The sequence below is a fragment of the Rhinolophus ferrumequinum genome, chromosome 16, assembly GCF_004115265.2.
Source record: "Rhinolophus ferrumequinum isolate MPI-CBG mRhiFer1 chromosome 16, mRhiFer1_v1.p, whole genome shotgun sequence".
NCBI lineage: Eukaryota > Metazoa > Chordata > Mammalia > Chiroptera > Rhinolophidae > Rhinolophus > Rhinolophus ferrumequinum.
This window is the reverse complement of record NC_046299.1, coordinates 6,155,708-6,182,330: the sequence shown is the minus strand read 5'-3', so window position 1 is coordinate 6,182,330 and position 26,623 is coordinate 6,155,708. Positions and strand designations below refer to the sequence as shown.

Sequence of the window (26,623 nt, the reverse complement as noted above, 5' to 3'; positions counted from 1 at the left end):
TATGCTCCGGAGAGGAAGCTGGGATGGGGCAAGGCATCCAGAGGGGCGTCCGGTGGGCTCCCAAGGTCACTGCCACCCTAGTTCCATGGGTGACAGATGTTAAGATGAGAACGCTCACACACAGCAAATCTCGGGCAAGGGTGATTCCGATTCTGTCACCATTTCCCCACCCTCGGGTCTGGACATGGAGCTCACCGCAGGCTGATCTGAGCTGCAGGGCAAGCCTCCTCCCCACTTTCAAAAGAAAAGGTCAAGGCAAGAAGAGGAACAAACAAGAAGTAAATGGCAAGGACAGAAAACGGAGGGTAAAACCAGAACAAAACAGATGGACAAATAAAGACAAAGGGGAGTCCTTAAATGAATTGAGTGTACCTCCCGGGAATGTCACCTTCTCGTCCCAGCTCTGCCTCTGGAGTCACCCGGAATGGGCCCATGTCTTCCCTCCCAAGTGCTGCAATTGTGATGATGCTGAGTATACGTCAGCACTCACCGCCATTCAGCGGCTAATCGTGTGTGTGTGCGTGTGTATATGAAGATGCACACACATACATCAACATAGGTACCCACATACGTTTATACATACACATCTGTATGTAGAGACACACATACCTGTATAGAGGCACACACACGTACACTAACACACTATGCACACACACACAGACACACATTACTTCCCTTATTCCTCCCAACAGTCCTATGTTCTTATTGGTGGTGCCGGTGGTGGTGATATTGGCTGCAATGTGCCCAGGGCTGCCAGCCTCCTGCCCCATCCCGGGAGGTCTGATTTGTTGACGTCCCCGCCAAGTGTGGATCTGAAGATGAACACCAGGTTCCAGAAGGGCCTCTTTCCTCTGGGGGGGGCTGGAATGGACAAGGCTCAGGGTCTCCTCTGCCTCTGACGGCCTCTGCTGCTAGCTCGGAGCCTGGAGCTCACAGCAGCGCCCCCCACACACACCAGGAGGCTTGATCCTGCTGTACGCACGTGGGTGTGCAAAGGGCAGGGACTGTGACCTCAGCGCTGTCTGTCCTCTCCGGCGGGTCTGACTCGCTTGGGTTCTCTCTCGGGTCCCTTGTCTGCTGACAATTTGGAGGCGCTCTGGCTGCCACCCTCGCTCTCGGCCCCGGGCCCCAGCCCATCAGCACCTCCAGGGGGTCGGGTTTGTCAGAACTCCCAGTCGCTGCAAAGGTCTACCTGACGGCATTTTGCGCCTTCCGTCTGAGCCTCTCACGCACAAAGGGGCTCCTTTATAAGAATGCTCAATCGAAATCCCTTCCCCCCAAACAAGTGAATGTGTAAACCAAGATCAAAAGACCCATGAAAGACAGCCATGATCCAGCTCGAGGAAACGACGGCAGGACACACGGACGCACCTTCCCATGGGTGGGCAGACGCCCCTCACTTCCCAGTAGTCACGCCACAGTCCAAGGAGGCGCGGCCTGTGGGCAGTAAGTGCCACACCAACTGTCCTCAGGCCACAGCAGGTGCATGTCACAAGTGATACGCCAGCTCACGGGGTACCAGGCACAGGGCCCCACATATTCCAGGCTGGGTCCAGGCCTCTTTTCAGATACACAGGGGCTACCCCTGGGCCTGGTTTTTAAGGCTTCTGGAAAAGCAAGGCTCACCTCCCGAGGCCATAAATCACCCAGTGAGGAGCCCAAGCAGGCAGAGCCCCATGGTGGGAGGGCTGGCCGGGGTCTAGAGGCTTGGTTGGTGGGTGGGGGGAGAGTTCAGCGTCCATCCCCAGGGTGCTGGCCACGGCCCCTTGGCACACATGCTTCCCAGAGGCCCCTTCTCTCTTTCCCTGGACTCTGCCCTACCCAGGCCTTGGCCAGGAAAAGACAGGCAGAACTAGGGCGGCCTCCTCAGGATCTTGGAGACCTGCCTGGAGCCAATGAAGCAATCTATACATCTGGGCACAGCACCACCGAGCAATATGTTTTTAAACGGTTTCTACCCAAGTGAGGACGGGAAACGTCTCCAGTGATGCCAGCGGTGTTATTCCAACTTGTGGCTAGTAAAATATAATAACACGTGTAAGCTGTTTTTATTACCTATCTAGCTTATTAGCTAATAAAATAAGCTCAGCATTAAAAATTTAACTGAAGCCATTTATCACACCCCGATCTCAGGGCTCTGGGTTTCCTTCAGAAGTCACCCAAATCTGTCACCTTTCCAGCCTTTTTACCTATTTAAATTTCTCCAGAGAGGAAAAATTCCACCCATGTGTCCAACATAAATGAATTCATTCAATCGTTGTCTAGCTGCAAAGTCCTCAGAAAAAAGAAAGGGACATACCTGGAGCAGCGATGAAAAAAATGGAAATTTGAAAATTCGGGGCAAAAGATGGTGGCCTGCCCAGGCCTCCTTTGGGACCTCCCCCACGTGGACCCCGCGGGCACAGGGGAGGCAGGCACACCATGAGCTTGGACTCTGGCTGCCCCAAGCAGGGGTCTGGGCTCTTGAGCAGCGGCGGCCAGAAAGTCTGGACTCTGGGGCCAGGTGTGTACTCTAGGCTTTAGATCCTGCACCTCTTTTTTGGTGAGAGGGGCACTGCTAGGCTAGGAGGGGGAACTAAAGAAGAGAGAAGGAAACTCCATAAATGGAAAATGTGTTTTCCTTCTAAAATGAAAGGACACCAAGCCAAAAAAGCAGCACTGGGCACTTAAGGAAGGCAGTTGTGCTGGCCTGAAAAGGAGTGGACACGCCGCGCCTGTCTGTCCAGATGTGGCCACATGCTGCACGAGCAAGGCCAACCCCTCACTACCACGCTGGTCTCCATCCCCCTCAAACCCAGCAATGAAGGACGCCTACACAAGAGCAGAGAAGACCATGGTCAAACCCCGGCACTAAGCACCGGCGTGCCTCCTGGAGTGGGACATTCTACCTACCACGTTCACCATCCTGGAGGGGACGGGGCACAAGAGCCAACGTGCGCCCTGGGCCGCGCCATCACACTCTCATCCTCAGCCTCCCAAGTAAGAACCAAACAGCAGGTGGTGCTCAGGCTCAGGGACTCTCCTCACGACAGTGTGTCAACTCCACGTTCACCTCACTCTAATCAATACCCGAGACCAATGGTAGCACAAAGCCGGGCTCTAAGACACAGAGGATCAAGCGCAAGTGACGGGGGCGTGTGGCCCGAGGCCTCGCCCACAGTGAACCCTGAAGACGGTTACAGAGGTGGCGCAGAGGGTCGCAATCAGTTTCTTGATGATCTCACATTTTTGACAGTTTAATCAAATGAATAAGTGCCTCCCCCATCTCTCTCTCTCTCTCTCTCTGAAACCATGACGCATGGCCCCAATCTCAGGATCAGCCTAATCCAAGTGACACTGAATCTGGCCAACACAAGTATTTCTCACAGTGGCTGCAAGGAGGGCCCCTGACAGACTCCAGCACAGTGACGGAAGGAAGAGCGTCACCAGGGTTTGGTGACACGGGTCTGCTGGCTAACGCCCTGCCTGCCTCTCACTATCTGTCTACTTTTGTACCATTTGCACTATGTTCACAGGGACAGAACATTTCTGATTTCAAAAGGAGAGACACAGACACACACACAAAAACGGACTTCCTCTTTCTTTGAGTAGGACTTAAAAACACAAGGACGTTAACTCCTGGGAGCTCCTGCAACTGGCACCTCACTTGCCCGGGATGGGCCAGGACCAGCCGAGGCTCCAATAAGCACCTTCCGTGTGGCCGGGGTTCTTACCTGTGCCATCTTGGCGAGGTCTAGGGAAGGCCTCTGTTCCTGCACCTCTTCAGGGCGTCGCCGTTTAACACCGACCTTCTTGTCGTTAAGGACACACGGCTGGGAGCGGCTGCGGGAGAGCCCACTGGAGCGCCTGGCCAGCTCTGGCGTTGAGGCAGGGGTGCTGCTGGCTGAGGGCGCACAGTACTCCGCGAAGGAAAACTGCTCGTGCGAGCAGGAGAGCGACCGCTGCATGTCAAGCCGGCCCCCTCCTACGGGATTCAGGTCGGGGCTCCAAATGTCGCCTGCCTGTCCACAGGTGGCCGAGCCAGGCACCCCTTGGCAGGGCGGGCCTCCAAACCGGTGGTGAAATCCCGCCGGGTCGTAGGGGGAGGAGAGCACATTGGCCCGGGAGGGGAGGCTGAAGCTGGAGCTTCTCTGCATGGTGCCAAAGCCGCTGGAGTAGCGCTGGACGCTGCCCCCGCTATAGCATCGTCGCTTTTCCACCGGAGTCCAGACTTTGGACCCCAAGGGCCTCCATGATGTCCGGCAGCTGGACATTTCATCGGAAAAGGACAACGACCGGCACTGGCGCTTGCTGGGGGGCGCGGAGGGGTTCCCATTGTGGTCGCTGAGGCTGAGGTCTTTGATCAGGTTGGTGACCGCGCAGGCAGTCGCTGCCTCCCGGTGCCACAGAGCACCGTCCTGACACTTCTCAGGCAGGCATTCCCAGATGCTGGCACTCGGCTGGTCAATCTGAAGAGGGCATTTCCTGTCCAGGTCTCGCCATCTGTCATTTTCTGGTTCATAAATGACAAAAACAGGATTTGAGAAGCCCTTCATATCAGCCCTGTCTCCTTACCAAGAACCTGTTTTAAACAGGATTTTTAGAGCCAGAGAGACCTCCAACCTCACTTTACAGAGGAGAAACTGAGGCTCAGAGAGGGGATGTAAGTCCCAGGTGTTGACTTAGAAGCAGAGCGAGGCCTAGAATCCAGGAATCCCCCAGACTCCTAATAGGTTTTCTTCCCAACATACCGTATTGCCTCCCAGGAAACCCCAAAGTAGTCCTTTTCACCCAAAGCACTCTTCTCATTTCACAGATGGGGAGCCAACCTGCCCCACCCCTGCCTGGCGGCAGCAGACTCAGGCAACACATCCGCCACGTCCCGTCTCCCTGCTCTGTGGCTCTTGGGCTGGGACTCGTTGCCCTGGTAGAAGACCATGACTCAGAGATGAGTCTTCCGGTGCTTCAGAGAGGGTCAAGGTCAACGGGGGTGGGGGTGCTGCCAGGTCCCACATCCGAATTCCATCTTTAGAATACTTGCTGGTCACAGAAACTGGATATTCTATTGGTTTATGTCCCCTGCACCAAAATGTTCCACAACATCCACAGAAACAGCTGCCCATCGCTGAGCCCTTTCCTTGTGTTCACATGATTTCACGCTGAAATCAAGGATAGTGAAGGCCGTTAAGATCGACAGGGCCACGTCTTGGGCTGCAGAGACTTAAGGGCACAATTTAAACTTACATATCAGGTCTCCACTTGAACGCTTGAACAAAATACGCTGATCCTGCCATGAAAATGCTAACTTTGCACTTGAACCTTTATTTTAATGAAATATTCAAGAACTATTTGTTGTTTTTCTACTATGCAATCAGGCACCGTGTTGAGAGTCTTAGGAGAACAAAGAAAAGTTTGACCTAGTCCTGTATTCAGGTTCTGGAATACACAAGCCAACTTAAGAGATACGTTGTGCTGCCAGCGATCAACAAGTTAGCATGTTTCCATTTTTCCCCCTAATTTACATAGATTTATTAACCGCGCCAACGTGAATATAGAGAAAACTGAGGCTTGAGTCAGTACGTCAATAGAAGGACAGAAGTAAAACCAGAAAGGATTCTCAGTAGGTATTTTACGCACACCGATTCTCACGCAGCTGCAGTCAACTACTAAGCACCATGTGGGTGTTGTAACCCCCACGGAGCCCTCTGGATGGCTACCGTCACTGCCCAGATGGGGAGAGCGAGGCTTGAGAGGATTGAGGAAGTGGCCCAGGGCCACACGGCTAACAGGATGCAAACACAGGCTGGCCCACGCTCTTTTCATTTCACCACAGCGCTGACGGAAACCTGACATTGGCCCTGCCCTCGAGGAGTTTACGAGTCATGCAAGATGGACCTTACGCTAAGAAAATGGTCATGTAACCGACATGAGTGCTCAGGGCAGCAAGCACTACACAGCCATCTCCTCTACACGGGGCTACTTCTCAAAGGGACACCCAAGGGACTGACTCCCTACTGAGCGTCCCAGGCACACCTATATGACAGGTTCAAAGGGAATGGCCTAGGAGGCCCAAAAGAAGATTCGTGGGCCAAAGGTTAGGCCAAATCAGGGCTCAACGGGATACTTCTTCACTTAGGGCACACTGCACATCATGAGGCACAGAGTCTGAGGGCCTGGGACCCGGGGCTGGGACACGGCAGGGAACATTTAGGGGCTGTTGCCACGATAGGGCCGCAGAAGCTGGAGATGCCCAGTTAGGCCAGTGGGAACAAAGCAGGACTGTGGCTGAATGTCCAGCGCACGACATCCTAGCATCTTCCCGGGCCCCGGAGGACAGCAAGTGCTGATGCGTGTTCCTGTCACTGAATCTGATAAATTATCACCGAAAATTACCTTTCTGCAAGTAGCATTTACGCTGGCCAACGCGTCTTCACTACCCACTAGCGCTCTAGTCACCATTCTTTTAAAACAGTGTTAATTCGTCACGTCAGCTGCTGAAAGCAGTAAACTAATAATAAAAATTAAAAGAAATACAAACTACCACTGACTGAGTCACAACCATCTGTTATCTGATTTAGAAGAAGTGTTATCCTCAGAAAACAGTGGAGATTTATGTGTGATCATGCTCTTTAAAATGACAGGACGGAAGGCAAAATGGAAAACAGCACTCAAGTACCCTACAGCGGGGGGCTGGTTAAATAAACTGCCAAGGAATAGCCCGGAACATGGAAACAGCAGCTTCAGAGAACGTTAACGCCGTGGGGAAATGTTCACGATGTAATGCGGAGCATAAAGAAACAGGGAATAAAACTGGAGAGACACCATGATTCCTACTTAGTAAAAGATGTATATTACCTGTGGACATAAAAGTAAACTGAGAGGTTCCAAGTCAGTTGGCAGACAGCTGGGTGATTTATATTTTTCTCCTTTCTGTTTCCCTCCCCCCGCCCCGTTTCTACATTCTCTATAAGGACAAATGTATCTCCACATACGTGTGGGATGTGACCACCAAGCCCACGAGGCTGGGCAGAGTCAGAGCCAGGGCTGCGAGCCCATCCCTCTCTGGGTTTGCCGCTTTGTCTTTGAGGAAGTTCCCGTAGAATAACGCTGGCCACCAACTTCTCTTTTGGGACAAGGCACTGAGGCACCAGATGGGCCAGGAATGTACTGGACCCAGGAAGGAACCAGTGGGCGCTGCCCCAGAGCAGTGAGGGCCCCCAGATGGCAACACGGTGGCCCCTGCTTAATTTCACGGGTTTCCCAGGCCTTGGGAAATTAAAGGGGATTGGTCCCAATCTCAGAGGACACCACTTTCTGTAGCACTTTTATTGCACTGCCCTGGAATTTTCCCAGCTCTCGGGGAATCATGAGAAGAAAGGGGAGCTGGGAGCCAGGTAAGCATGACCATGCTGCCCCTCTCATCTGGCAGTGCTGCTCCCTTCATGCCATCTCCTGGTCTGAATGCTTCTGGACTGGCCCTCTCCGGCCTCCCTACCCAGTCCCTCTTCCTCACGGCCTCCAGAGAACTTTCTGAGGCCCACACTATCTATTGTGACCCATGTCCTTCAGCAGCTGCCCACTGCCTGGCAGGAAGAATGCAACCGTTCCAGCCTGGCACCCCCGTGCCTACCGACTCACTGCTCCTCAGCAGACCCTACACTCCAGGCATGCCAAACGTCCTGTGGCATGGAAGTCAGGCAAGAAGCAGGTAGAGTCAAAATCATCCTTAAAAATCCCTCAACAGCCCATAAAGCACATGTGTGTACACACCCCCACTGAACTGTATCTCTTACACACCAGGAATTCTTTATAAAAACTAAAGTTTAATCAATCCACTGCAGGAATGAGCACGGGTAACTTTTATATGCAGAGGGGTGGGGCACTGGGGTCGGATGACTAATTCTGAAGTGTTCCTGCTTGCCTGCAGGAACTACCCGCTCTCACAGAGTAAGCCTCTCTGAGCCTTAACATGTAAGATTTCTTTGTTGCAGGGAGGATGAAGAGAGTCAGTTCTCAGCTCAGTCCACTGGTTAAATGTGAGTCCGATCTAACTGCAGTGGATTTGCAGCTTCCCCCAAAACGTCAGCTCTTTCACGCCGTCACAGCTTTGCAAAGATGAGAAGGTGCAAAGGCCTGGGATTTTCTCCTGCCTGTATCCTTCCTCCAACAGTCTCTTACTCATCATTTAAGAGCCAACTCAAACATCACCTCCTCTTTGGTGATGCCAGTGCTTTCCCTCCTCGGCCCTTGGGCACCCACAGCTCTGTGCCTGGACGTCCAATAACATGGCTCAGATGTTACCTGCACCTTAATTACCTGTTTCCACGTCCACTTGTACTGAGCCCTAAGCTCTCAAGCGCAGTCCCATCCAGCATGGCTCCTAGGTCCCGAGCGCGGAGCTTGGCACGCAGCAGACCTCAGCCAGGCTGAGTGGAGGAGGAAGGAGTGAGTGACGAAGTGCAGACAAAAGCTGGAGACCAGGCCCTGGATGTTCACTAGGTCTCACCTGTCTTTTGTCCCTGGCACAGGTAACCCTTCCTTGGCCAGGCAGGTCCAACCTGGGCTGTGTCTTGAACTCCCCACCGCACTGGGGACATGGATGGTTGTGTGTAAAACAGCCAGGAGACTGGCTGGAGGAGTAATGTCTAAAATACTTTGAAAATGCAAAGCCCTGCTATGGTTGTGTCGACACCAGCAAGGGGGCCCCTGGTCCCGTCTGCAGGGCAGATGATAGCATTTTAATTCTTTCTGTCTTTATCGCTTAGAGAAGTATACATAGAAAAAAGTGAAAACAATTGAGGCTATGTTTAGCCCTTGTGTTTTCCCCCTTAGTTCAGGGAACAGGGAGCCATTTGTCGGGTTGGGTCACCGGACAAAAGAAACAGGAATAGAAACAATTTTTAATGGCCAACGGCCCTGAGTATCAGGCCCCAACGTCAGGCTATACAAAGGCACTCGGTAGGGCTCCGAGGAGAGGATACTGGACGAACCCGCCTCTCCATTCAGTATCACTTCTGCACAAACAACTATAACTCTTTCAACATTGACAAAGGCTGCAGACGTGGGGAGTCCACTGAGCAGGCGTCACTTGGTGTGGCGGGAAGGGTGTGGACCTGGGTTCTAACCTCTGCTCTCCAAGTTACTTAATCTCTCAGAGCTTCGGTTTCCTCATCTAAAAAATGAGGGCGACAGATAGCAAGCACCTCGCAGAACTACTATGAGAACTAACCGGTTGCCTAGTCCAGCGCCTGCAAGGACCACAGCCATCACGAAGGTGGTGACGACACTGGAGAATGCTCAAGGAGCTGGGGCTCAACTCTTCTGCCCTTGGTACCAGTCTCAGTGGGTTCTGGCTGGAATGGGAGCTGTGTTCTACATCTGGATCTCTCAAAATGTGGTTTCGGGACCACCAACAGGAGCGTCCTATGGGGTATTGGTTAAAATGCAGATTCCTAGGCCCAGTCCTTGACTTGGCAAACAGAATCTCTCAAAGTAAGAGTATGCATTTTAATAAGTTCCCCATGTTGTTTTACTGTAAAATTGTTGAGAACCACTGCTCTCGACCACCAGCTACACTGGGGCTTGGGTCCTCAGACACCTCTGTCAGGATGGCGGCCAGTCAGAGCACTCAGACACACACACCCAAGAAGAAGCTTCCAAAAGGCTGACGATTCCAGTCTCTGTAATCTGGATTCAGAACACCACTGCAAGTGGGTGTTTTGGTGTTTGTTTTGGGCCAGAAAGCAGAACTATGGAGAATAACATCACCCTTTTTCACAGGAGGGGGCAGGGACCCCAGCTGCACAGCATGTTCTGGATGGAGAACCACTGGAAAGAGCCTGAGAAGCCAACCACTCTGTGAAGAGGAAGCGCCTGAGGCCTTCCAACTTCTCCCTGAGACAGCCTGTGGCTTCGAGGAGGTCCCGACACCAAGCCTCTGGCAGACGTGGGCATGGCACGATGGCACAGTCTGAGAGCACAGGTACCAGCCGGCTCTACACCGTCCCCATCACGTTAATCGAGTTTCTCTATCTCCCTGCTGAGCCTGTCTTCACAGGTTTGAGGTTGTACACAGGAATGTTTGTATGTATGTAGTGTAAACACACGCAACACTTTGCCTACAGCTGGAAGGGAAAACTATACAAAAATCCACACAAACCATCTAGTTGTCTCACAGGTGGAGTGACCAGGTGACCTCCACGGTGTCTTTCAAAGCTGAGGCTCAATGACTGAGCTTGAAGTCTCTGGGAAGACTTCCATCAGCCTGGGACGCACAAGAGAAGCCTCTGCCCACACACGTGGGGACGAGAACTCAGGTCCACACTCACAAAGACTTGGTCCTGTGATCCCCTGAGTAAGGAGGACAAAGGTTGCTGGGTGCACAAATCTAGAGCTCAAAGAAAGAAAGCTCTCAGAGAAACACAAATAGCATTCAACCGCAAATGTTCTTGTTTCCATTTCTGCCCTTAAACTTGAAGGGAAATTCCCAGGGGCCCCTATTCTTAAGGGACTACAAGCCTTCTGATGTTCTAAAGACAGAGGAGTTTGCAGTCCTGGATCTCTCTGGGCTGCATCTTAGAGCCTGCCTTATGGGGACATGACCACAGCAGAATGTGGTTTCTAGAAAAGGCTAAGCACCCGAAGCACAGACCTGAGATTCTTGCAGCACCCCCGGCCCGGGTAGCAGGCCTCCGCCAGATCAAGACTGGCTGACTCATTCGTGGATTTCACACCTGTCTGCCTGGGCTGACATCAGGCTGTCTCCCCTGCCCTGCAGGCTGGGTCGTGCTAACTTGGTCTCGGGGCTGCAAGAACTCTAGGCTTGGTTTGAAGGTAGAAGCTCACCAACCCTTTCAATGGGAAATTCAAGAGAACTGAGATATCTTTCTGACGTTTTCGAAGCTGAACTTATAAAAAGAACAAAGGGGAAAACAAGCAGGGTAATGACTTGAGTTATCCCACAATGGTGTCATCTATTTTTAAATGAACTTTAGAGCCCCTGGCCCCCTGGAGCGCCTCTTTCCCTGTGTCACCAGAATGGAGACTCAATTCAGAGCTCTGTCAGGAAGAAAAAGTTCTCAGGCTTCACTGCCTCAGCCGGTGGTTGTGCCCTCTCACCTGCGATGAATCATACAACGTCAGTTGCATCTGGGGTTCGGGGGCAGTAACACAGGATGCCAGGGCACAAGGACAGCGACGGGAATGGCTAGAGAGCACTCCTCACCAGCCCCCCTCAAGGGAGGCAGGGAAGCTGGCTCTGGGGCTCTGGGGGAGGCCAGAGAGGCTGGGGGGTTCAGAGTGGTTACAGGGCCTGGCCCTCATCGGCTGGGTGGGGGTGGCCCAGGACGGCTGCCACTGCTTCTGGGAAGTCTTTGCTCTTGCAAAGAGGCCCTGTGGTCCCCAGACAGACAGTATAGGGGAGTAAAAAACACAGCAGACTGGGTGTTGGAAGTGTGGGCCTCCGTCAGTCTCCCCATCTGTAACAGGCAGGGGGGACAGGGCCCTGTGACAGCCCTTTCAGGTCTGAACCGACCTCCTCTCCAACCACAGGTCTCCAGGGGCATTTAGAAACACGTAAGGAAAAGCTTGTATTTACAATGGCAACAAAAACTCTGAAGGGACAGAAAGGTATGTTTTATCATCTCCTCTGGACTCCCATCCTAGTTGCAGATGCACACAGAGTATAGAGAGTGGGCATCTGCTTGTGATTCATCCCCAGATCAGTGCACAGAAAGCAAAGTGGGGCGCCATCACTCAGACGAGAGAACTGGCAGCTGGGAGAGCGATTCAGGAAGCTGCCGATACATGCATATTAACTGTTAATTAACTAACACAACACTGGGGTCCTTGCTGAAGCTGAAAAAGAGCACTGGCGTGTCCTCCAAGCAAGGACTCGCCTCGTGGGCGTCACAGCCCCCCCCAGCTTACTGGGGGGAACACCGAGCTTCAGCACTGCATCACATCCAGGCAATGGACAGACAACCAGCCAAAGGCAGAGCTGGCAATCCCATGGCCAGGTTCGTGTAGGTGGCCCAGGCTGCCTCCGAACTTGACCACCTTTCCATGTACAAAGGAAACTGGCCATGCACCGTAGTGGGTGGCACCCAAAACCAGTGTGGCAGCTGTCTGTCATTCCCTGTCCTCTGGCACTACTGGGGCCCCCTCCGCACTCCCAAGTCAGGCCAGCCTGGGTGAGAAGGCAGCCTGGGAGGCTCCCTTTTCACCTGTCACCGTAAACAGCCAGCACGTGCCAACTACACTTTGCACCTACTTCCATTCTGTACTTTATTCCTGAAACCAATAAATGGTGCAAGAAAAAACTTAAAGTGCTCTGTACAAACAAGTCTTAAACAAAACCTTATACTATTTTAGAGACTGAAAAACATCACATATATGACCACAATACATAAAAATAAATTAAAAATAAAAAGTAAGTTTCTAAAAATCATACATAGCCGTACTTGTATATGGATGCATTTTTTTGTTTTCCATTACAGTTGACACCACTCAATATTATTTTATATTAGTTTCAGGTCTATATGGACGTCCTTTTAAAAATGAAAACAAGGTTCACTCTAGCCTGTTTTCGTTAATAATCAGTATCTTGTAGAGAGCCCCGGTCCATGCTCATGTTCAAAATGGCCAACTCTGAGAAGTGGAGAAAGTGGCACAGACCCGAGATTGGGCCCAAGTAGCTCTGGTTTTGTTACTGCTGTTGCTCATTTTGTTGCAGTCGTGTATTTGTTCTAAAAAATCTGAAATGCTCAACCTCCAAATGCCAGCTTTTTCATACGAGGTGCAATCACATTCCACTTGCAACGACGAATAGTGGTGGAGTTAAAAGACCAAAGTGACATGGTTTTAGTGCTGCACGGCTCAACGCAGCGAACTGGTTTCCCCTGTAGAAATTAATACAGAGCGTGCCCCCGGGAACACCCTTTATGTATAGAGTAGACTTTAACAGCCGAATAATTAAACGTGGAAAGTAACGGCTTATAATTAAAACGCTGACAAACCTGAACCGAGTGGCACAAGTAGAGCTGCTGTAATATTTTTACAATTCCTTTTTATACATAATGTATGATCCTTCTGCTCAAGTTTCCTCTATGTTCTTTGCCTGTGAAATAATTTACATTAATAAATAATTTACTGCCATAACTCCTAAAGCAATTATGGGTTTTCATCCAATTTTTTTTTAGCATATGAATTGTTTTGTTCTCTGTCCATTGACTCGTATTTACATGCCTTTTCCTAGTGGCCTTTTTGCAATAATTGGAATTACACTCACTTTCTCACATATTTGATTTCCAGGTCTTCTCCTTGCCTGAAAGGTGGGGAAAACGGCATGTGTAGTGCTCACTGTCCCTGCAGTACAGAGCTCATTGAATGGGTGCACTTAGCCAAGGGTGGCAAATGGAGCCTGCTCTCATCACACTTGCCCTGTTTCACAAACAAAGATTAAACCAGTACATGTGTGGCCTGGGTCAGCGTGAAGAGGCTTCTCCATGGCAAATGATGAGGACCTGGAGGGAGCCACGCACTGAGGATTCACGTCCAGCCCCTGCCTCTCCCAGTGCAGAATTCTCTCCGGCGCAGAACCCACTAGAAATCATGGCCAGCAATGGGCTGGCTTGCCTGCCGGGCTGGCTGACCAGTGGGAGGGCCACACCCACGAAGCTGCTACCTGAGCAAGGTTTCCTGTGTCAAGAACACAAGAAGCAGCAATGCACATGGCTCTTGCCCACAGAAGCTGTTTGCAGAGGAAATTCCAGCTCAGCACAGAAGATGTGCTGAGGAGGGTCTGGGAGGTGAGAAAGGAAACCAAGAGGCAAAACACTGTCTCTGCTGGAAGGGCCCTGCGATGACAGGGCTGGTCTGCAGCCCGACAAGGGCGCTAGGCCCTGGCACACAGCAGGCCTGGCAGCTGCCCGGCTCCCCTCTGCCCTGCCTCTCCCATCCACAGCTGGCCCACCTTTGTCCTCTCCCCTACTTCTCCACGTTGGAAAAGCACAAAACCACTTCTTTTATCAAGTTCCCAAATTTGGGCGTGAGGGACAGCTCACAATAAGAGAAGAGGGAAGTACTTTAAAAAAGAAAACCATTGCCATGAGCACTCGATTATGCTCGTAGTAGCATTTTACCTAAGTGGGTGCAACGAGGCTCAGCTACTTGAAAGGGTGGCTCTTTAAGAGGAAGCAAACAGGCCACTGCCCTCCCCACCCTAATGCGCTTGCCTGAATTTTCTTCAGAACATTTACGAAACTCCAACTCTTACTGGCTCCCAGTTAGGACCCTGCATGGGGACTTAGGAGGGACATGACTGAGTCACAGGGCCAAGCTGTCTCCAGCTCTCGCAGGAGAAGTCCACTGATCAGGGCCAGAACACGAGTCCTTTATCTCCAGCAGACAGGCGTGGGGTTTGGTGATTATAACAATAAGACATTTCGTCTTTGCTGAGCATTGTCCAGCCCTGGAAGGGCCTAAAACCCTCTTGCAAAGTGTGGCTGGATTCACGGGGTGTTCCCTGCTATTGAAAAGCTGGCACGTCTAAGATGAAATATCACTGCCTGGGTACCCTCCTAGTTTATCATGCAGGGCGAAGCCACATCTGGATCACAGGTGAAATGGGCAGGAGCAGTCACCTGAGCTTCCACCAGCACAGAGGCTTGGGAAGGCCTGGGATGCCTGACATTCCCGCCTCAGCAAGCACAGGAAACGGATGGAGGCGGGAGGGGCTGAGCCAGCCCTCCTGCGTGCTGCTGTCTCTTTAAGTCCCACAAACACCTGCGATCAGCAAAATGAGGAAACCACGGCTCAGGAAGATGGGCTGATTTGCCCACAGCTCTGAGGACCTGCTGTTGGCACAGGGCTGGTTCGCGCTACCCCAGCACCAAGTGCCTGACACAAAGTAGGTGCTCAGTAAACACCTGCTAGGACAAGCCACTGCAATGAACAGCAGCCTTGGTGATGTGCGCTGTCAGGTGGCTCAGGGGCTTCCTGAATCAAGGAGGGGCTTAGCAACAGGAAGATGTGGGAGAGATAGATGCTGAGAAGGAGGAGGGGACTCCACGGACCCCTGCCCGAGCCAGCAGAGCAGGAGGAACACGGAGCCCATGGTGAGCGATCCTGAAGAACCACTCTGCAAACAAGAGCCTGCGGAAGCGGCAGCACAGGCCTTCCTGGAAACCCTGGGCCGGAGAGAGGCCTCCCGAGTAGAAAGCGGCAGCACGGCTCCGCAGGCTCAGATGGACGCCACTGGGAATCCGGAAGGACTGCCTCTCTCCGTGTGCCTGTCCCCAGGGCCTCTGCCTTGGGCCCGGAGCCTAAGGGTCTTTCCCCACAAGATACAGGTGATGCGCTCACCTATACCCCCTCCCCAAGGAAGCCCAGGTGGCCCCTTTGTTGGGCATGGAGGCCTCTGCAGGGAGCAGGATGCCCACCGTAGGTGGCAGCCCTCTGTCACCTATCACTAAGGACTGCTCACGCTGCGCCGAGCTCCTTACAAACATGACCTCACACGGTCCTCACAGCAAGCCCACGAGGCAGGGGCTATCACAACAGCCGTACTGCTGAGGAGGAAACTGAGGCTGACAAAGTTCAGGGGTTCATAGTGCCTATGAGTCCAATACCACGCGTTATGAACCCACAAGAGCTCCACTATGACGTGCTCAGTGCAAAGGCCCGAACGTCTGTTGCAGGGGCAGCCCTGAAATAAAGACCACAAGCCGGTTTCCTGGTCTGGCCCGGTTTGCAGTGGAAGTCCAGGCTGGGCTGGGGGCTGGCCGTGCCAGAGGAAGGCAGCTCAGCGGGAGCTCAGCGGTGAGTCAGGCCCCGAGGGAGCCGGAACCACCACCAAGGTGTTCGAGCGAGTCCCACACGGAGACAGGCCTCCGAAGTGTGTCACACGGGTAGGCCACGGCCAGATGATCCCCCTGTTTCCATTTCCTCTGGTGCCAGCATCAAGAGGACAGCCGGGGCTCTCCCTCAGAGCTGTGCCTTGTGACCGAGAGGATAACAATCTTCTTCCTCCCCTGACCTGGGTCCAACTCTGCCCAGCGAGGGACCTGGGAGGTCACATCACGAGGCCTCGGTTTCCCCCATGTGAATGGAGTGCCCCCACCTGCCCCTGAAGCTGCTGCAGATTCGAGGAGATCCTGCGTGTTAAGAAGTGTGGCCCGGCACCCCCCACCCTCATCATCCCTCCTACGGGAACTGGGTCTAAAGAAGAGGAAGAAAACACTGTTCACAGAGCGAAGGGCCGAGGAGGAGGCCGGGAAGACTGCACACGGCCCTGCGAAGACAAACCTGAAATATGAAAGCCCACAGCGGTTACCCATCATGGAAGCCTGGCTGCTGCCTCAATGCAGACATCACAGAAACTCATCGTCAGGTGTCCCCAAAGGGGGCAGGAGTCACAGAGAGACAGACAGCGAAAGAAGAAACGCTGCCTCATCATCTGGAGCATGAGAACTCCACACGGTCAGTTACAGTCCCTTATTAAAAACGGTAATTCACACTTGCCTGCGAACGGGACTGAGGCAACCTTTCTGGAAAGCCTGTCAGCAGCACGAAGCAAGAGGCTTAAAGCCGACCCTGCCCTCCGGCCCTTCCACCCCACTCCTGGGGACTGCCCTGCGGAACACGCAGAAGGCAGACGAAGCGGAGACACTTAATCACTGCAGCAAACAGAACGCCCTGCTACCCGACAGGCAGACAGCACTTACATCACTGAACACATCTGAAGACAGTGACACAATGGAGAACCAGACACTCGTTAAAATGTACAGAGTGGACAATTTTACTGCTGTGGGGAAATGATGGCAACTGCTACCGGGACCAAGTGAAAAAAGCAAGAGAAATTTTTTTTTTTTTTTTTTTTTGTATATAAGTTCATGTAATCATATGTTCATCATGGACTTGGCTGCAAACAAAACATATGCCAAAATCTGAACAGTAGTTTTCACTGGGGCCATGGGAGATTTTTATTTCATACTTTATACTATGGTGTGTTTCCTGAGTTAAAAAAGGGAACACGGCTACTTTAGTAATCAGACAGAAACTCTCAGTGTTGTAGTGGGAATGACATTTGTAAACCGCACACTGGTGCCTGTCCCGGCAGCCCCCGTTACCACTCCAGCACCGCTGGGACCAAAATAGTTAGAAACACAGAAAACACACAGAAAAGAGTCCCCACGGCTGCTCTCTGTGCCTGCGTCCAGCAGTGCCCTTAGCGTCTCACCTGGAGGACTCAGGCCCTGGCGGAAGGACTAGGGAAGGACTGCTCACAGCCACCTCGGTTACTCACCCATAATTCCACAAGAGAAAAGTGTCGGTCCGTGACTCATCTTCTTTGGCGTGTGCTGAAAACAACCAGAAAAGCTATTCACTCTTCAAGTCATAAGAAGAAGCACGTCTGCACATGACCCTGCACTGATCCCTTGCTAAAGTCACAATTAGAGGGGTGACTGCCTTTTGCCGACGTCAGATTAGGGAAAGGAGAGAAAAGTATTAAAAGAGACAATGTCTGCCCATAATCAGGCCTGGACTCTTTGTCCGAAGTCTCCAGTGAGTTATGGTGTCCATCAAATTAATAGGCTTCAAAACCCACAAGAAAGCTGCATGACTTGTGACACCGGGGGACTTTTCCATGCGAGTGGTATGGAGGGGAGGGTGTGGGAGGAAGTGTGATGTGCCCAGTTCACCGAGTTGGGCTGAGAAGAGGCCTCCTCACATCCCAGGCGGGGACAAGAGGGGACCTCGGGTGCAGCAAGAAGCTCGAGTGCTGAGCAGAGACCCCTCCTGCCCCCCTCCCCTGTCCCTCCCTTCAAGTGACAAGAACAGCTCTTCCCTGTGTTCGCAGCAGCACCGGGTGAAATGCAAGAGGGTGGCCCCGCCCTGCAGGCCGCTCGGTGACGAGGTCCCCAGATCCTCTCTGAACTGAAAGAGCAACTTGAAAATTCTGTTTGTTGTCAACATACAGCTATGGCTTCTGAGCTCCTTGGCACCGTGTTTCCACAATGGTCTCCCTCCCCACGGTGAACACACTGCATCTCCCCTCAAGCCCACCCCTGGCCTTGGTGGAGTGCTACGGCCACTGGTGAGGAACAGGCCGGCAAGGCCCAGAGGGCCCCACGTCCAGGCACTTGCTCCGCAGCTGCACAGGAACCTGAGCGTGGACACTGCCGTCCCTTGTGCCAGCTGAGGCCCAGGTCAAGAGGCCTATCCTGACCTCTGGGGAGGGGGGGGACACTGTGCCCACTGGGGCCCCAGGAAGAAGCGTCTGGCTCACTCACTCACTCACACATTCATTCATTCATCCACTCATCTAACAAAGCAATACTGGTAATTATTTAAGTTACACGCAGGCCGTGCTAGGGGTTGGTCATGTGACAGGAAAGAAGCTCTAGCTCAAGGAGTCAGCTGGTCACAGAGGGCCCCAGGGAAGCCCCAGGACATGCAAGGCTTCCAGTCTAAGAAGTGGGGGGAATCTAGGCCCTGGCTCTTTAAGGCCTGCAAAGGTGAGGGTGGGGCCGCCTAGGAACACCTGGCCCACCCAGATAAGAGGGTGGCAAGTGCCTGGCACCAGCTCCCCACCCGTCCCCGGCTGCTGATTCCGGGATCTTTGCCCTCCGTCAGATATGTGGTCATCCAATCAGGTTATTAGGGTCCATCCTGAGCAGCGCTGGGCAGAGATGAAGGACAGCGCCTCAGCCCATAAGAAGCTCCCATTTTGTAGAGGACTCCGTCAGAGACGAGCCACTACACAGAGAGTGGGACTGGGGGAAAGACGACCAGCCTGCGGGTGCTGCATGCGGGAGGTCAAGGCTGGTCTCCTGAGGCGACACTACAGCTGGTGCTGAAGGACCAGCTGGTGCAGTGGGGGGGGCAGTCCTCCTCCAGCCCCTCCTCCTCCACATAAAACCCTCCTTATACTTGCAGGACAGGTGGTCCTCTTGGATTCCAGAGACTTAACCATCTAATCTACAGGCGTCGGGGGAAAGGGCGGGCTGTGACACCTCCCTCCCCGCTGACTCAGTTAATGCAGCAGGATGCACACTGAAATCCCATACCAAAGTCACCCAGTGGAGAGCAGGTGACAAACACGAGAGCCCTGCTGTGTTCAGAGAGAGAAAAGCTGGGCTTGCCTGCTGAGGGAGACAGTCCAACACCCTAACCCAAAGCACACACACTGGGGAACCGCAGCAGGCCACCCACCCTCGTGCTTGGTGGCAGGGGGCAAAGCTACCCAGGCTGGGAGCCCCCAGAAACCCAAACCAGAATCGGGCCATGGACTGCAGAAGACAGCGAGAAGCCTGGAGCGGCCTGTTGGCTGCACTGCGATGCAGGGGCCACTGAGGAGGGCTTGGGGTCCCCAGACAACAGCAGGAAGCCAACAGTAGGCCAACCTGCTGACGCATCCCTGCTCGCCGGCCTTGTTCTTCCTCTGAGCTGTGTTCCAGACAGAGAGCGCCTCGGGGCCCACCCAGGCAATGTGGACACGTGATGGGCACCAGAGCTGCTGGGGTCTGTCCCCACAGAGGGGAGCCACTGGGCCAGCGCACGGGGGCTCTCCAGGCCCACGTTCATTCATTGTCACTCATTCAGTGGCTCAGCGTTTGCTGCAGAGCCGTGTCTCAACTTGGAGAACACACACTTGGAATGCCCTGCTGTCCTGCTCGGGACACCACCGCCCTCCGCTGAGACTGAGCCAGTCTCTTAACTGGTCCCCTGCCTGTGCCCTGAGCCCCGGATCCATTCTCCACCCAGACCCAACAGAGGCCAGCCCACATTGTTCCTCTGTTTGCCACCCTCCAAGGACTTCCCACAGCAACCAGAACAAAACCCAGGCCGACCCTCTCCCCACAGCCCACCGACCCACGTGAGCCAAGCCTGGTGCCCACAACCCTCGCTCAACCCGTCCCGTCCTCCCTCACGCAGCTCTGTGGGACCAGCCAGCTTGCTGCTGCCTCAGGGCCTTCGCAGTGGGGTCTTTACAAGATGGGCTCTGGGTCTCACTGCTGTCACGCGGCCTCCTCAGCGGCCTGCCCTGAGCACCCGGCTGAAAGGGCGCCGTCCCCCATCGGGCTTTCCTTCATACGGCCTTGCTTAGCCTTTGCACCGCCGGCATCACTTCATTTGCTTCTGTGCCTATTCTCTGCTTCCCCCAAGACTCAACCTTCTCGAGGCTGCTGTCTTGTCCACGATGTTCCCAGCACACAGCAGGTGCCACGGGACTATCTGGTGACTGAATGCTATGGCCAGCTGTCAGCCCAAGCCTCCTGGTCCTGCTGCCGCAGGCCCGGTGGATGTGGGGCCAACGGAAACAATTTGCACTGGGCAGGACCTGCTGGGCTCACGCCAAATCAAAACTCAGGGGGAAGGGGAGACAGCAGCAGGTGGACAGAGTCGGGGGGTGACCCTAGGTGGGCCTGGGCTCCTCACGCGCCTCTGCCTCTGCACTCAAGGACGCAGGTGGACACTGAGATTTTACAACTTAAAGGAAGCCCTTCCCCTGGTTCCCCGCTGACGGGGAGACCCACTCCTGCTTTCTTCATTGAGCACGTGAAACCGTACAGACTCATGGTGCAGCCCCCCTTCTTCTAACAGCACCCCAACTCTGCACTGGGGCTCCTCCCCTCCCTCAATGGGGCGTGTCATGGTGGGACTGGGCCTCGGTGACCCCGGCATGGGGTGGGCACAGGACACAGGCATGGCTGACCAGACACTCGTCGCTCCAGGGCTCTGAGTTCTGGACCAAGGAGGTGCTGGGGCTGCTTCGCCCTGAGCCTGCCGTGAGCACCTGCTTCCAAAACCGCCCAAGCTGCCCCATCCCTGCCTTTTCTGGGGCTTCATTCGCCAACTCCTGTCCAGGCCTGCAGTTCTCTGCCAGTGCTCAGGGGGTCCTCTTTCCATGTCAAGTTAGTCAGAAATGGTCTCCTGCTTACAACTGAGGAACCCCAGCTGATTTCGTGCTGGACTTCAAGAGGCTCGTGTTTAAGGAAGTCGTGCAACCGCTCCAAGTGGTGATTGGGCGGAGGTTTTCAGAACCATGAGGAAATATTTACAAGTTAAACCAACTTATATAGTGCAGTGTAGTTTTTTGGGATTTTTTGGGTTTTGGTGTTTTTTGTTTTTTTTCCTCACAAAATGCAGCTTTCTCCTTTTTCTTTTCCTTCTTCCTCTTCTTGATAGTAAATGCAGGCAAACGGGTTTGTGTACGTAGAGAATTTCCCTCAAAGTCATTATGGGGAAATGCTGACCGAGAGGACGGTGGCAATCTGAAGGCCAATCATGAAGCCTGAACTCACTACGGGCTAATTACTTCCCCCTGGGCTTTTTGCCTCCTGTTGGGGTAGCTGAAGAAAACAGTAAATAAACAATGGGGTCAGAGCCCCCCCATCTTGCTTTCTGAGCCCTGTGTGAGGTTGGGCCGGCGGTGGGCAGGCCTGAACATCCCGTACCTGACAGCTTCCCAGGGTGTCAGGTCCCAGGCACACCCCAACCACTGGCAGGTTTCCCAAGGTCCAACACCGACCGAGCTTCTCACTGGGCTCCAGGCTGTCCAGAGCCGTTTTATTCCTAGTATACCCAATACATGATAAAATTCCCACTGTCTGTGCCATTCTGCAGCCGGCCTCTCTGCCCCTTCCGACCCTCTGCACCCACTTCGGACCCCCTGCGGGAAGGTAGAGCCGATCCCTCGGGCCCTGGGGCCCTGGGGGGACTCACCCTCTGATGTTTCCCAAGACACTCAGTGTGCACACAGACGTGCACAGACGTGCACACAGGCCCTGGCTGGTGTCTGCAGTGACACAGGACAATGAGCACAGCCCCCCTTGGTATTTCTCCCACTGGGAAGCCTCTGTTTCCGAGCCTCCCCCAGGGCAGGGCCTGGTCTCAGGTCAGAAGAGAAGGTTCTGGAATTGGATCTTCCATGGGAAACGCAAAAGCTGCAAATCAAACTCTGACTAAGGAAAGAAGCCCTGACTCAAATAAAGACACAATTCAGGTCTTTCTTTAATGAGGAACTGCCTCAGAGAGAGTACGGCAAAGCCCGTCTCTGCACATGCTTGTGCTTCTTCCTTTCTTCTGCAGATGACTAAAGCGGTCACGTCCCTTTTTCCTTTCCCTGATGCAGTGTTACCGGGAACCGCACTGCCGCGTGGACAAGATCATACTCATGCACGTGAGGGGAACAAGCGGGGCACCCCAGCCTCCAAAAGGGAACATGGTGAGACCGTGGCCGTGGAAAGCAGAAGGGAGAGACAGACCCGAGCAGCAGAGAAGCTGAGAAGGGAGCAGCATGTCTGGGACGGACAGCCGGTGGTGGCCCTGGCTCCCCGGACTTCAGGGTTGGCTCAGGCATGGACGACGGGCCCCTTGGCATCTGCTTGCCCAGGGAAAAGGCACCGGACTGCCTCGGACTCTGCATTTCTGAATTCAAACTTCAGCCCAGCCTGTGGCCTGCCGGGGATGCTGGCTGGGGCTGTTGAGCCCAATGCCAAGTCCGGGTGACCGGGAATATGAAGACCCTCGGTGCCCAGGCAGCTGGGTGCAAGGCCTGACGTGGCCACTAACTCTTCCAAGTGAGCAAGTTACTGAGCCTTGGCACGCTGACCTGACTAGCGCAGAAGGAAGGGCCTGCTGCACAAACCAGTGTCGGCTGTTGTGGGAAACACCACGAGGCTGGGAAAGGGCGGCCGCCTGGAGCCTCCGCCCTGGAGCGATGCACCCCCAGCTCCCGCTGGTCTCCAGACTTGACAGAGGCCTGGGAGTTTCTGGGGAGACAGCTGGGCCTGGCCAGGAACACGGTCAGCCTGGTGCGAGAGAACAGACCCTCTGCCTGAGCGTGAGCGTGTGGGAAGGAGCTGGGGGAACACTGCTCCCGAGGTCAAACGTCTGGGCTGCCAGCCAGCAGCAGCTAATGTTAGAACACTAGAAGGAAGAGACCGCTCGGCAGAGGAAAGCGGCCGGCGGCTGAGTGGGGCAAAGGGGAGCCCAGTGCACGTATCGCTGCCCATTGTGCAAGCGCAGCCAGCTGGGCCAAGGCAAGGCCCCCGGCCACCTCTCCCTGGAGAAAGGCAAAACCTACGGAGCGCTCTCAGTCCTTTTTTCTGTTCTTCATCTCTCTTGAGAGAGTAGAGGCAGTCACGTTGTCAGCAGCGTTTAGTTTGCAGAAAAAGGAGAACCACCACCATTAAATGGGCTCCTAAGAAGACGGGGAGGGGGCTGGCCAGGCCCAGGAGAGCACCTGTGGGCCTCTCCTCACCCCGTGTTTCAAGCCCCCCCTCCCCCAGGTGACTTTCACCGGCAGTTTTGGACTTTCTCTCCTCACTGCTGTGTCTCTGGGATCTGTCCCCACAATTCCAAGGTGGCCTGTGGTGATTCACATTTTCTTTTGTAATCTTAAACCCCCACTTCTGTTATCTTCTTAGTCTGATTAGAAAACAAAAGAGAAATGCTTTTCCACTTTTCCTGTTATTATCTTGATGGTATTTACATGAGGATGATGTTACCAGCTTAGGAAGCCGAAGCAAAACCCCCATAACTTCCTCTCACCCTCACTGGCTGCTGAGAGCAAAGTCTCACATCAGTGTATCTCACATTCCGTCTGGTGGACGTCTCCACTAGACTGAGATCACTTGGGGTCTTTCTTTGGTTGTTTAGCCCGTGCCACTGCCCAAGGCCTAGTGGAGTCCTGAGACTACAGCCTCAGGAGCCGGGCTGGGCTGTGCGTGCAGGTCTGGGGTGCAGGACACAAGTGCCTGGACTTGCAGGCTGCATCCACGCACCCTGCTCGCCAGCTGTGTGGCCTGGGTCCCCCACCCCCTGGGCTCTCAGAGCTGCAGTTTCCTGTCTGCATAACAGGGTAGAGGTGGACATACCCCTGCCCCTCAGCAGGGTGGGGGCAGGCTCCAGAGGAGGGAAGGGTGGCAGGACTTCTGCAAGCACCACACAGACAGCGCTTCCTGTCCCAAGCCTCTGGGGCAGCCGCACTCCCGCCTGTCCGCGGGCCCACACTGACCTTCCTCCTGTGCAAGCAGAACCAGGCCAGGCCTGACTGAGGCCAAGAGCCTGTGAGGAGCCACCAAACCAGTAATGAGAAAGCCCCCTTCCAAAGGTGGCCACTCCTCACAGCTGACCTGCCCGTCTGGGACTTAAGGGGAGGGAAGAGTCCGAAAAAGACAGATGGGCCTGGAGCAGCCGATGACCTTCCAGGAAGGGGAGAGAGTCTGGGAAGACAGGGAAGACCCTAAGCCACTCAGCAGCAGGTGGACCGCACAGCCCTTCGCCATGACCTGTTTGCTGCCCTTGACCTGTCTCCTCCCCTCCCCTCCCCTCTCCTCTCCTTTCTCCTCTCCTGAGAAGATGAGTCTTCCTATCCCGCTAGGGCTGTGAGGCCACACTCCTCCTGGCATGGGCTCAAGCCATGTCTATTCGAAGAACAGCTCAGCTGACCTCAGGCCCACACGCCCTGGAACCAGCTCCATGGCCAACCCCAGCCAGACTCGCCCTGGGATGAGACCAAGTTCAGCGGCAGCTGCTAAGGCCAACAGTGCAGCTAGACCCGGCAGGGATGCTCCCTTGGGACGTCCAGAAGGCCCTCACCCTGACCGCCATTCCTTTCTGGTCAGAGCTACTCTAAATGTGTTCTTTAGATTCACCAGGAAAACACCCACCAACAACAGAAAAAGAGCAATCTCAGCAGCAGCCAGAAATGGGCTAAAACAATGCCGGGATGAGAAGAAGCTGGGCTACAGGAAGCCACATTCATTCACTCTGCAACTGTCCACCGAGCACCTACCATCTACGAGGCCTGGGTTTCAGGCACTGGGGATTCAGCAACAAGCAAGAGACAAAAAAGCCTTGCCTTTGTCAAGCTCACATTCTAGTGCAGGAGTCATTCAATACACAGATCCAAATATTAACAAGTGGTACCTGCCTAAGAAGGAACAGAGATGGGGAAAGGGGACAGAAAGGGTGAGGGAGGTCAGGGTGGTGGCAGTAGAATTAAATTTTGGTCGACTGACCAGAAAAGAAAGGGAGGGAAGCAGAGTCCTGCTGAGGGGGAGTGTTCCAGGCCAAGGAAAAAGTACAAAGGCCCTGAAGCAGGCTAGTGCTTGGCACGTTGAGCATGGAGGCCTGTGTGGCTTGAGCAGAGTGAATGGGGGGTGGGCAGCAGAGAGCAGAGTGGTCCCAGGGGGCCACGTGGGGCCTCGTACATTCGAGGAAGGGCTTTGGCATTGGCTGGGCCTGAGATGAGAAGCCGGTGGAAGGTTCTGAGCAGAGGAGGGACAGACATGACTCGTGTTCCCTCTGGCTGGCTGCTGGGTGGATAACAGGCCAAAGCAGCCAGAAGCGCGGGGAGGCGGGGGGGGGGGGGCTGTGACCACAAGAATCTAGGCGAGAGAGGACGGCAGCAGTGGTGATGGTGAGAGGGGATCTAATTACAGATAGATATTAAAGGCCAATTGGAAAGGAAGTCGTGATGGGCAGAGCCTGATCATCTTTACTTGTGGAATGCCTCCAGCCCAGCGCCTGGCACACCCAAGGTGCTCTGTGAAGGCCTGTGGGGTGGACACAGGTCTCGGTGGCTTTCGAAAGCTCCTGTGAGGGCCAGAGACCCTCCTGCCAGCTCTCGGCTTGGTTGTTGGTGAGAGACCAATGAAGGGGGCCCATGAGAGGGCCAGTGTGTGTTCTCACCAGGGACTGTGAAGGGCAGCGGGACGGGCACTGGGTGACGTGACCCCGGACAGTGTCCCCCGGCCCTGATCGCGGACACAGCAGCGTCCCGGGGACTCGCCCATCTACAAAACTCCTCCACAAGAGTATGTGTGCCTGACCGGGACTTCTTCCTGCTCCCTCAGCTGGGGAGCAGCCCCGCTCACTTCTGAGGAATGAGGAATGCAAAGGACAGTTAGGAGGCTGTTTCGTTCTCCGCCGGAGCAGGCCTGCTTGTCTGCCTCTCTGGCCCAGCCCATCAGGCCACTTGTTCAGAGGACAACCCTGGCAGAGGGAAGCCAAAGGGCAGCTGTCACCACAGCCCACCACTGGCTGCCAGACTGCACCTTCTTTCTCCATCTGCTCCCACTCTTGACATTCCCGAGGCAGCAGCTCTTACTCTGTACCACCCTTTGGAGGTACGGCCTTATCTGGGCCACCGCTCAGGGCGCCACCTCCTTTCCTGGGAGAAGATCAGAAGGAATGTTGGTCACAGCCTGGCAGGGTGGCAGGACCACACTTGGTATTATTTACCAGGGCGCTGGCCTTCCCTCGTCATTCACCAGAAGACTCCAGTCTGAGCCAGCTACTTCCTTCTTGCAACTACTTAGCCAGGCTCTGGGTTCCTCTGCCCCCTCCCTGCACCCCAGCCTGCAACATCTCAGAGCTCTGTTCTCGGGCACTTTGCACTCAGTCTGCTACGCCTACACGCTCAGTCCACAGTCCCAGCTGGACATCGGGTCTCAAAAAGGGTCACCAGAGAGACAAGGCCCAGTGGGTCCTTACCAGCTCAGAGTTGAAGGTCTTGCGTGCGATGGAGTCAGGGCCCTGGTTGCTGAGGCTTTTCCTTAGGATCATCACCATGGTAAGGACCTCAGGCGTTGGGCTCTGGCCCAGGGTGGGCACGAGCCATCTCGTTGGG

General features: G+C 54.2%; 1 protein-coding gene across 1 annotated transcript in view; it reads right to left on the bottom strand.

Annotated features, from left to right (window-relative positions):
* FAM53B (family with sequence similarity 53 member B) overlaps positions 1 to 26,620 on the bottom strand; it is a 68,083-nt gene extending 41,463 nt beyond the window's left edge. The window contains exons 1-3 of the mRNA XM_033129854.1: positions 26,488 to 26,620; positions 17,285 to 17,339; positions 3,714 to 4,492 (exon numbers count right to left, since the gene is read on the bottom strand). Coding sequence (XP_032985745.1) covers positions 3,714 to 4,492; positions 17,285 to 17,339; positions 26,488 to 26,565 — 912 coding nt within the window. The 5' untranslated portion in view covers positions 26,566 to 26,620. The remainder of the gene's footprint in view (positions 1 to 3,713; positions 4,493 to 17,284; positions 17,340 to 26,487) is intronic.
* Between the last annotated feature and the right edge of the window lie 3 nt (positions 26,621 to 26,623).